This window comes from Pygocentrus nattereri, chromosome 6 (genome assembly GCF_015220715.1).
Source record: "Pygocentrus nattereri isolate fPygNat1 chromosome 6, fPygNat1.pri, whole genome shotgun sequence".
Lineage (NCBI taxonomy): Eukaryota > Metazoa > Chordata > Actinopteri > Characiformes > Serrasalmidae > Pygocentrus > Pygocentrus nattereri.
Window position 1 is genome coordinate 12,938,401 of NC_051216.1, and position 12,483 is coordinate 12,950,883.

General features: G+C 38.6%; 1 protein-coding gene across 1 annotated transcript in view; it reads right to left on the reverse strand.

Annotated features, from left to right (window-relative positions):
• The window catches only part of fstl1b (follistatin-like 1b), an 86,767-nt gene that overhangs the window by 23,690 nt on the left and 50,594 nt on the right, over nt 1-12,483 (reverse strand). The window contains exons 3-5 of the mRNA XM_037539502.1: nt 6,904-7,005; nt 4,288-4,417; nt 169-201 (exon numbers count right to left, since the gene is read on the reverse strand). Of these exons, the coding sequence (XP_037395399.1) occupies nt 169-201; nt 4,288-4,417; nt 6,904-7,005 (265 nt within the window). The remainder of the gene's footprint in view (nt 1-168; nt 202-4,287; nt 4,418-6,903; nt 7,006-12,483) is intronic.

Below are 12,483 nucleotides of genomic sequence, written 5' to 3' on the forward strand. Positions count from 1 at the left end.
AGCACTATGATGACTAAGCTCACTCCACTACAGCCTCATTCACAGCAGCTTAATCTCCTCTATAAGCTCATACTGCTGATCAGCACTATAGGAACTGATCAATGTGGCCCAGGCTGATAAGCAGTGAGATAGGAGAGATCAGCCTGGCCCTGAAGACGCTACACTCACCTGGACTGGCGGCCGCTTTCTCTGTTCTCCTCTCTGCAATGGAAAATCAGATCAGAATTGTTCGTTAGCCAAGCACAAGATGTACAAGCAATTTCTCTTGGTGCAAATACACACTACCATTCAAAAGCTTGGAATCACTGTGGTCAGTAATATGAACCCATTTTTGGGTGCAGATAAATGCATGGAATTGTATGAAATTGTTGTAATGTGCAAAATGGGGGGGGGGGGGGGGGGGGGGGGTACACACACACACACACACACACGTGTGTATAATAACACTGATTTTGCCAAAACATTTGAAATATTGAATAAAACAGTGTCTGCTTTATGACAGTATGGGTGTTTGTACAGTGTTTGAATTAAACTAATCGCCTTATGGACACAGGCTCACCAAAACTGGACAGTTGAAAACTGGAAAAATCATAGCCTGGTCTCAGGAATGTTGATTGTTGCTGATGCACACAGTTCTGTGTAGCACCAAAAAGGGTTCTTCTACTGTTACAAGCCATTGTAACAATGGCAGAACATATTTGGGAGCTATGTAGAAACATATTGCTGCTGTCGGAACAAAACCTCGTATCTCCATTTTTGTCATTTTCCAGTTTTTTACATAACTTGAAAATACCTTTTGTCCTTTATATTGTGTCAAACGTTTATGATAAATGGGCCAAAAGAAATTGCTTAGAAATATGTCTAGTTATATTGACTTGCATTAAAAGTAAGGTAGGTTTTTCCCTTCTCCTGTGAAGTTACTATTTTGGAGATACAAGGTTTTGTTTCGATAACAGCGATATACAACACGTTCTCCATCAATCTGAACAAGATTACACCATACAAATAACATCATACAAACAAACCCTTTAAGTATGCAAGTGGTTCTTTGAGTGTTCATGTGGAACCACTGTCTTTACTAAAGAACCCTAGAAGAACCATCTTTTTTAAGACAGTAGGGTCAGAATTTGGTGCCAACAGCATGAATCCATGGACCCTACCTGCCTTGTGGCCTGTTAATATCAACCAATCATTGCTGAATGCCAGAGTTTATTAGAGTATTGTTGCTGACCATGTACATCGCTTCATGACCACAATTTATCCATCTATTATACAACAGTTAGTTCCGGCCACACAAGCTGATTGGATGAGAGGCATTCTAACTGTGCTTATATTTCACCATAACATCACAAGTTTTTACAAACACTGTATCACTTCACTAAGACACCACTGCTAAGCAACACCTGTGACAGCTGTAAGCCATTTGAACGTTTTTACTTCTTACTTTGCCACAAACAGAAAATGGATACCTTTACAATCACATCTGACCGACAGCCGATTTGGTCAGACTCTAAAGATGATAAGACTACATTCCTGTCATCACCACTAACAAAAAATTTCAGTCAGAAGAACACATCAACAACCTGGAATTAGCCAGAAATGAACCGAATACCATCGCCAAACGTGTAGTATCACGTAGTCTTGTGTTCAGAGTATGACCAAATCAGACTGAGCCATAAAACTGGCACAATAAGAAAAAAAAAGCTGCTCAGTGGTGACAACAGTTTGGGAATTTAGTGTAAGGAGCAGGAGAATGAACTGCCGACTGTGTAGTGAGCGAGTGGAGCTTGTTACTCAGATGTAGCAATGAGCTGCTTTTTTAAGGAACAATAATTTGGCAGGAGGAATGTTAAGGAACATTAAAACTTATAAAATGCCACGTTCACGACCCAATTTATTAATTTCTTACTTTATTTATTTAACTGTTGTATAAAAGCAATAGAACACTTGTGATTGTGTGTTCTCACTATTGATCTACTGTAACCAAAACACAGCCGTGATGTTATTTCACGATAAAACAATCCCTCTTGCGTTCTATTGCTTAACTAATGGCTACATCCAGCATTGCACCATGTCACAAAGCAAAAATCATCTCAAACTGGATTCATGAACATGAAGATGAGTTCAATGTTCTTCAGTGGCTTTCCCAGTCAGCTCATCTTAATCCAGTAGAACATTTGTGGTAAAACAGGACATTTGCCATCTTGTGGAATCCAAGCCACAACAAAGCTGTTTTGACAGCAAAAAGAGGGCCTACCCAGTATTGGGTTCGTGTTCCTAATACAGTGCTTGGTGAGTGTACATTTTAAGCACTGACATTTTCTACAGTTATAAACTACATAGATACAATGAATACTGTTGAAGCTGTGAGCACTGGTGATATTATGTACATTATTACAGAGTGCAGATGCAGGAAGGGTCCTTATTTAAGGGTCCTTAAATACAGCAGATATACTCAGCACATACCAGTGCAAGTGAGAAACTTTTGCTGGGTTCCTGAAGATATACATTTATGTTCATTTCACCACTGCTGTGAAAAACCTCATACAACATTTTGATCATCTTAACAATTTAATAAACACTTAAAATCTTCTTCTTTATTTGAGAGATATCATTTGGGAGGCCAGTTTTTTTTCCACAATAGCAATTATCTGAAATATCCAGGACCATGACAGACACTGACAAGTCACATCCGGATGTACCCTGATCTAAGCTATTTCCAACTGTCTGACACCAGCTCAATATTCAAGTAAAAGCAGCAGCCAGGAAGCTTCAGGTGAGGGAGGGCTTAGGCAGTGTCGCAATATGACATGATATAAAGATATCTCCCAGAGATCTGAGAAAAGCCGGGTCAACGTCCAGTCCTTCAACACTGTCAGAAGTTCACTGAGGTTCCAGTAGGTTCACATCTGCACACAGCTTAAATCACTGATAAACTACCAGATCAGTCCAGATCTGAACAAACACCACACGTGTTACACACCAACTATGATGTAATCTGATCCAAACAGAAGCATACAGTATTTCCTCTCAAACCTCCTCTTCCTCTTTTTGTGTTGTCGTTTTTTATTTATTAAGATGTTGACAATGCAGGGTCCTTACATACAGAATAAATGTATTAATTTGTCAACTTGGTATTAACATTTATAAGCAAAAAAAATTAATAAACAATGAGATTTCGATATAGAAATCAACCAATGATTGTAACATTAAACAAATATTACAGGTCCAGTAGTTTTAGAGTCATGTCCACTACTAAACAATCGTTTGATGCAAATAAGTGAGAAAGGAACAATGTTATGCCCTTTACTGATCCTTGTCTGTGAGCAGCACAGCATCAGCAGCAGCAGTGGAGGGGCTCAGTCAATCCCAGCCAATCCCAGGATTTGAACCCACAACCTTTCAGTTGCTCAATTTTCCTACCTGCCACCTTCTGGTTGACTCAACTCTCACAATGATCCCACACGATCCCAAGGGGTCCATTTAATTGTACTTATTTTCAAATGTAAAAATTCATACTCCTGTTTATTAACCCTGGGTTTATTATTGGGATATTCACGTTAAGACCTATACATGAGTTATGTAATTATGAGAGTGAGGGACTGAAGTGTGGACCCATATACAGCCATTTAAGGGGTTATAATAAAAAGAAAGCATATATTATCTCATTACACACACGTGTTCCCTTGATTGTCCATAAAGGAAGCTTATCCTCTATTCACTGAGCCATACAATCTAAATCTTTAATCCTCTAGCTGCAGACTAGTGGCATGTAGGGCTTTTGTACTCATTAAATCAGAACACCACTGCAGAGGTCAAATGCAATGCCTGCTGCAATTTTCTCTCAAATGCACCACTTTCAGGTTCAAGAGGAGATCAGCCTGCAGGTTTATTTGGTATGATTAATTCAATCACTATTCATGCTTTCATTTCTTTATTTACACTGATGCTGTGCTCTGTGTACAGGTGAATGACAATTTGAAAATCAGAGATGTTATTTAAGCTGTAACAGTTTGAATATTTTTCTGTGGTCAATACAATAAGTGCTGCGTTTCCACTGAGGAAAAGCTTATTTAATTTCTTCTTTTCCTGGTTTGGTATTAATCTTGGTATCACTACCCTTGATACTGAAATAACACAGTCAGTATTAGTATTGCTGTCGGAAACTTCTGTAATCAAGAGTCCTTATGTACAGACACAGTAGAGGCTTCATATAGATGTGTTTTATGTGTAACTGCAGTATGATTTCTCATTTGCAGTATATGAAGCTCATGGCCCCTCTCTCACCTTTGCAGTGACCATCATGAGCCACCTGGATCTTCAGTCCTGTAAGGCATGCGTCTCGGTGCAGCTCACAGTGGTTTCGGTAGGTTTTCCCATTACTGCCACACACAGAGCGCTTGTGAGGCTTACATTGCTGAGAGAGAGAGAGAGAGAGAGACAGCCAAGTCACTAACACTTACATATGTGGTGAGACATATTTTCTGCCAATACCAGCTCCCACTGACTACACCATTAGTTTGGAGTAACCTATTTTCTTCAAAGTGTAGCTCTGTAGTACTAAAGTGTAGTGTAGTACTAAAAATATGATAATTACAACATAATATGGTACAATTATATTACTTAACTAAAGGTAATGAGGACATAGCCTTGGAGGTATTACCCCTGTGAAAAAAAGATGCCATTTAGTATCTTTTTTCCAACAGTGACCAACAACAACAACAACAACAACAACTCCCAGTTTAACCCATTCAGTGTGAAAGCCATTCAGTAGGTAAAATTCAGTACACAGCTTTGTTTTGGGCTGTAAGTTTTACACTGTAATCCCACACCCTACCATATTGTATTAAGTTTTAGAGCAAAGTAATAAACAGTGGTGTAATCTTTGTGCTCGTACAGCAAGACTTGGGTTTAAATAGCATCATTCATTGTGCACTGTGGTACAGAACGATCCCTATTCAGCTGTAGGAGCTCCATTCAGAGCTGCTTACACTAAGCCTGCTCATATGAAGGGGAGCTAGTTGTGACAGGAAACTAGTCTGTGTGTCAGTGTGTTAAATGAGCCTTTGAAGTTAATAATCTGCCGAGCTGTGTGGCAGACACACGACACACACCCTCTGTAGAGTAATGACCATTATTACTCCACATGACCACAGCACCTGACCCAAATGCCGCACATGCTTTAGGCTACTTAATCTATCTACACTTAATAATGAGGGATATAATTACTATAAATATGACGGTCATGATTAAAGTGAGTGGACACATATTTATGATTTTTTATTTATTTTTGGACAAAAATATATTTTACACATTTATATAACCAAACATTTGCTTATTAGAAATGTCACCCTCAATTAAGAGCACTAATAAAGAGTTTGTCCCTCTTTGCTGCAGTAACAGCCTCTACTCTTCTAGGAAGGCTTTACATTAGATGTTGGAACATTGCTGCGAAGATTTGATAGCATTCAGTTCTGGATCATGGCAGCTCTACCCAAATGTATTGGATGGAGCTCCATCACTCCAGAGAATACAGTTCCACTGTCCCAAAGCCCAGTGCTGGGGGCTTTATACACTTTATGGCACTGGGCACGGTGCTCAGGCTCCAGAGTGTCCAATTCTATTGGTCGATGCCTTTCCATGAAGATTACTTGAATGATCAAAAGCCTGGGTCAGCAACTGATGTACCTTAAAAAAAGCTATACTCACTCATTAGAAGAGGTCAGGATACTTTTGGACATATTTATAACTAGCTGATCCTTTCAAGTAAACTTGTGTGGAATCAAAGACTTAGTTTGCTTTTGCATTGTTTGTTTCTGTTTAGCTTGTTTAGTTGTTGTTGTTTTTTTATTTGATCTTTAAAATGACTAATAAATTATTGATTAAGATAGTCCTAATAATGATTACTGGAAGCATTTGGAGGTCAGCAGATTATGTCCATACTGGTCTAATGTTAGGGGCTGATTGATAGGTTGGAAACAGTAGCATCTTTCTCAAATCTGACTTCTAGACCTGGTGGGCATTTGTGGCTTTGAACAGAATGGCTATCCTGCCACTAACAAAAAGCATGCTTTACAGATGGGGGCTTAAAGGGAATTGCTTGAGCGAACAAAGGCCGGGTTTCCATTCAAAAGTTTTACAAATGACATGCACAATTTACAAAATTTTGGCAGAAAAAAAGGAAATCAAGTCGTCTTTCCATTGAATTATGCGAAGAAATGTCAGATGACGTAGGCTATCATGATCAGGAGCTGCATCTAAACAAGTAAGATGGAGAAATTTAACTGAGTTTTTAATTTAAGTAGAATTATCTTTACAGCCACTTGACATCTTTTTGTGGCTGTGTTGTTTGCAGATCAGAGACACCGGGCAGGACGAACCACAGCCAGCCTAATGAGGGCTGAAATCTCTGTGCCACCCTAACAATGTCCACCTCGCATAAAACTCATTTTAGCATAGAACTAATTATTCAAAGCATAAAACTCAATTTGCTATATTTAGGTGTTTTGTTCAAATTTCAGGCCTTTTCAAAATTTGTAAAAAACTATGCATGTCAGTCAAGCATGAAATCCAGCATTTCCATATTTGCTTTTTTTTATTAAAACTACTCTGGGGAAAAAAAAGGGCTGCACTGAATTTCAAAAGTGTATATTATTCCCATGTGAACAAAATGTATTACATCAAAACAACTGTTACCCATAATAAGGAAACTGTGATATATTTTATTCATGTGCAAAATGATGTACAAGTAAATTGAAAGCGTTGCATATTCAAAGCAGTCAAGTCATTGCATGCTTTATGATTTCATTACATGTAGAAGAGCTATGAAATCAAAATGATTGTATTAGTGGACATCTATTTCACTGAGCAGACAGCGTTTTCAGCATTCAGCTTATTGCTTACCTCAATACACAAGCAGCTAGGCTCTCCTTTCTCTGTCACTGCACACTCTCTCCCTGCCCCGCAGAACACATTAGCACACACCTTCGACTTGCTCTGGGTCTCCTGTGAGAGAAGCACACACACACATATAGAAATATTAGAGATCAAATATATTTACACAATGAATTGCCAGTTTATCAGAAACACAAAATCAGAGAACACTTATTTACTTCCCAGCCAAAACTACAAATTATTTCTTGTTCAGTGTCAGGAAAAAAAAAAAAAGCAGAAAACACATATTTAACAGAACATTACACAGAAGCCTCAACAACCCAGTGTAGTATTACACTTTTCAGTATTTAGTGTCTCTTCTCTTTGCCTTTATAACAACTTCCATTCTTTTTGGTAGACTTGGTTTCAGTTTTTCAAAGAAATCTTGAGCGATATTTTTCTACACCTCCAAAGTTCAGTCTTAGAAGCTGGTTGCATTTTCTGCTTCTCAAGATCCAAGTAACATCAAACCCAGTGAGTAACATTGCGGTCTGGACTCTCGGGTGGTCCATTGTTCTGAGAACACCAGCAGCTTGTTTGTTTGATTTGTCCATTTCATTTTCTCAGTAATGGCTTCTTGGCAGCTACACATCCTTTCAGACTCAAAGTTTTGAGTTGACGAATGGACAGAAACACCTGTGGATTTTTTCAGAGGTGGAGCAAGATTGGTGCTTGGTTTTCTTAAAGATGAAATCTACTGTTTTTCTGATGGGGACAGTTTTGGTGGTCTACCAGGTCTTGAATCGTTGTTAAGAGTCTCATTTTTTGAATGACAATGTTTTTTCACTTATTTTCTTCTGACTTGCCTCTTCCTTGTTCAAGTGGATTATTTTACATCTAATCTCCTCAGAAATATTTCCAGGAAAAACGATTAAATTGTATTCTCAACTTGCAAAGTGTACCATCATGGTAGGGGTTTCAATACCCAGTAAGAGTACATACAAACCAAAGGACCCATCAGGATAGTGTACTGCAATTACACCCAGTCATCACTAGGTGGGGCTACTACACTGTAGGGGTAATAAAGAGCAAAAGCAGGTGGGTTGCATGTCTTGCACATGTATAAAGAGATTCCCTAAGAGCCTCAGGCATCAGGACATGCAAGTTTTCCACACCTGATTTGACTAATTAGGTTTCTTCTTTATTAAGCATGAGAACTTGTCAGTGAAAACATGTCAGGAGATGAAGTCAAAGCACCGTGGTTTTCATTACGAACCAAATCTTTAGCAAATGATATAATGAGTTTTCTTTTTAACACTGAGGAATTCTAACCAAGCAGCTAAACAAATGCCAGGCTTTTTCTCTAAGTACCCTTAAGGTCATTGGTTCCCTCAGGTTTGGAGTCTCTGTGCGCTGCACATTATTGTGTTTTCCCTAATTTAATACAGCTGAGTCAACTCATCAACTCCACTAATTACTGAGCTCTTAATGAAATACAATATTGCGTTTTTAAATCAGGCATGTTCAGTGTATTAAAGTCATGAGAAGAGAGAGACTGCACGCGCCACTCTGCCTGGAGACACTCCTGACCTGTGGTAAAATCACTAACACACAGCAAGTGGTTTACAGCTTTTATAGAATGGCAACACCATAAAATAAATTATCCATGGAAAATTGTGTAAGTTATAATTAATAATAATCACAAACAATTTTTCCACCATGAAAACTGACTGCAGTTCATTTAGTATAGGCTGTTGCCAAGCAACTATACAGACTGCTGAAGGAAGACAGGAACTAACAATTTAGCTAACAACTGATGTTTTTCTGATAATAATAATTCCCTATTATAGTGGTGTTTAATGCAGAACCTTCACCTTTTTTTCACTGTAGTTTTTGCTCACCAAGTTACCACCACAGTGAAAATTCATCAGTGAAAAATCACTTCCATTGGCACTTTAATGAAATTTCCTGTGCGGTGTTAGCGTCAAGCTAACAGCACCACACTTTTGTTTTCCACACTGGGTTTAAAAATAATAATAACAATTCTGGAAGATCTAACAAAATAAACAATTAAAGCATTCAAGCAACTTATTTTTGTTCACTTTTTATGTTGTAATTTCATGGTTTACCTTTTAAACACTTCAATTCAAGGCCTCACGCTAAATATTAAAGGAGGAGCGGTTAGCCTGTTTGCTATGTCTTAGCTTAATTAGCCTGCTGTCTTTTAGCCTAGTTGTTAAGAATTGGGGTCAAAAAAGGAGGCGTTACTTCATCTGTACATCTACTATTTGCCATGCACATGGTAGTCATTGCAAGAACACCAATATATTAACAGCACAATGATTTCTAATGACTAGGCCGTAAATGAAATTGTTCTGAGTGTCTGAGTGCCCGCGATCCTGAGGGAGAAGCGGCTTAGAAAATGGATGGATGGATGTACATAGGTGTACGTATTTTGCGTATTTCACAACGGCTTTATACACCAATCAGATTATAGGACTGGAGGTGTCCATTAATTTCAGGCTGCATCCAAAACTATATACTACCATAATAAATAGTGGGTCAAAAACTGTGCACCACCATTAAAAGTCCAGTCATTAGTATTATACAGTATGTGGTTTTGGGCGCAGCATGGCTTTATACTTAGGAGACTTAAAAGTAGCCCTGAACCCCCTAAGCAGACTCCAACCACTAATTTTGGCTTGACAGCTCTATTATAATACACCAAAAAGCCAGCTGCCTCGAAACCACAGGAAACGCACAAACACACGTATTGTGTCATATTGCGTCTGGGGAGAGGAGATAGATATCTGTCTCTAAATATGGCAGTACCCTCTCCGCTCCCCATGAACTCCCATAAGGCCGCCTGCCTCTCGTTACCCTGACAACAAGATGTTCTCGGTGAAAAAGAGGGCGAGCGTGGAGTGGAACACACTCCCCTCCTGTTCCATAATAAATGGCACTCCTCTGGGGGACAAAAGCTAGAAAATGTGCTCAAACTCACACAGCATGTCCGACCCTCCAACTGGAGCAAATGAACTAGCAAAGCAAAGAGGAAGAGTTTCCAAAAATGCAAGAAAGGGCCACCCAAAGCAAAGGACAGTTACCAATGCAGAGGAAATGACTGACATCCAGAAAATGAGCCCAGCTGCAAGAAATAACGAGAGATAAGAAAAAGGAACCATACCGGCACAGAATTAGAGTAAGAGCTGTCACCAACTCTGTGATGTTCATTTTTTGTTCCTGGGACTTTCACATGAGTTTTAAATGGGAAACCTAAATTACATACTACCTCAGACTCAAGGAAGGAAAAGTTCTCTGATTTTCTCAGACGTGTTTAATCTTTACAGCTTGTGGGATATTCAGGTCTTGGGGACCCGTTTTCAGTGTTTACCAAAACAAAGATTTATTATTATTATTTCAACTCTCAATTCTCAGATTCTTGGCCTTTGCTTATTCGCTGTGAAGAACATAAAATAACACATTTTCAATGTCTTCACCCCACACACATTTATATTACACATGTGAACCCACAGGGAGTAGTGTGTGTCTGTGTGTGTCTATGTGAGAGGATGGACAACATGGACAGGCTGCTGACTGGCTACAGCTGCTAAAGAAGAACCCTACACTGACCATGTGATATTTTAACCATCTGGCATTTTTAAGTAAATTGTTGTGGCTGTATTGGTTAAAAAATTAATAAATAATGTGGTAGCTCCACCAGTCCACTGAGTAACAAAAACATTAACACTAGGGTGAAAGTGTTCAAGAGTCCTTTAGTGCAATGAAGTAACTGAACAAGTGATTAATTAAACAGCCAATGAGAGACCAAGGGGATAGACAGAAAAGACAGAGAGACGTGTGTATGCTGCTGTGTAAACAGTTGCTACAGTGTAAACAGCTGCTTGTTGAGTTTGGAGGAAATCACTCTTTGAAATTTCAAGTCAGCAGCCAGTTCAGGGGAAAATATTACTCCAGCTCTGATTACGATATCTGCGTTTGAACCTCATATTGATCTGCAGCTTGTGGAGAATGACGGCCCGTTTGGGTCATGGCAAAAAAAATTAAACAAAAACACAGCTGACCTACGGATTTGCAGAGATTTTTAATATGACCCTTTTAGTGGTTGAGTTTAACAACACTTTATTTTTTATATTTCAGTCCAGACTAAACAGTTTATTTCACATTTTGGCTCTGATTTTTGAAAGAGGCAAAATACAGTGCAGCCAATCAGCACAGAGGTTTTCAAGAAACAGCAACAAAAAAAAAAAAAACGCTTTGGATAATTCTAAGGGAGAAAGAAAGTTTCCAATATGGTCATAGATTTTGATACACGAAACCACACACATAAGTGGACTGATACTGATAAGTGGGCCGATACAAAAGATACAAGAAATATACAGAATTTAGGTCGTAAAAGGAGTGAATATAATCCATAATCCACATAATACTAATCATGTCTATTTGAGGGCAGCCTCAGTCTCAGTCTGTGCTGCTTTCAGCGTGGGCCGAAAACCACTTGTAAAACTTCACCCTCTTTCCTCTCTGAAACTTTTTCCTTTCTGAATAGTGCGATTAGTCAGAAGCATCTGTGAAATTGACACACATTGAGGCAAAGTTTCCCCCCAAAAAATTTTAAACACTCTCACTCTGACACAGACGCAAAGTTCAAATATCGACTACTGTTCAAAAGTTTGGAATCAGTGCTTTTCTTATTGCATGATGTGACAATATTCAGAAACTGAAATCACTATTCAGTTATTTGTTAGATTTCATTGTGGGAAGACAGTGTATAGGCTAACAATTCAGCTGAACACTGTGGTTTTGCATGTATTTGTAAGTATGTTATACTTTATACAAGAGTGCCTGAAGTTAAGCACATTTCTAATGATCCGTTGCTAAGGATGTGGCTGCAATGAAGCCAACTTAGCAACTTTGTCGTGAGATTTCACGACTTTTCAGACACCTTTAGCGACAAATTTAGTGACTCTTTGGACAAACATTAGCCACTTTCCACAGAACAGAGCGGCCAGTACTGCCTGGTGAGTGAGAGCCACACCTCTCTCTCTTGGACAGGCTGGGAAGTGAATTCTGGTTAACATGTAGTCTTAATGTGCCACGTTTCAGTATTTCATACTCACTGTGCAAATTCACAAGTTTTAAATAATAAGTAGGACAGTAGGAAGCTGTAAATATACATAAATATACAGAAATTTTAGTTGCGTCCAGAATGACGAACAGAGCCGTAGAAGGTCCTAAAATAACAGAGAAGGCTGTATGACATCAATAATTAGGTTTCATTTAAATTAATATTCAGAATTCCGAATGTTTCAAATGCAGGGATCAAATCTGAAGATAAATATGAATGGAAATAGATAATTACAGTATATTATTTATCATTTAATTACTTGAAGTAAAAAAATGGGTAAATAGCTTGTAATTGTATAAATTATTGTTGCATTGATTCCAAACTTTTGAATGTAAGCGTAAAAGCACTTCTCTGATCTCTGAAGGGGCGACTGATTTTAGGGCAGATGTTGACGGTAAAAACAACATGACGAACACACATGACGTAGCACTGGAGGGGTTTTGGGAAATGGAGCTCGTGAG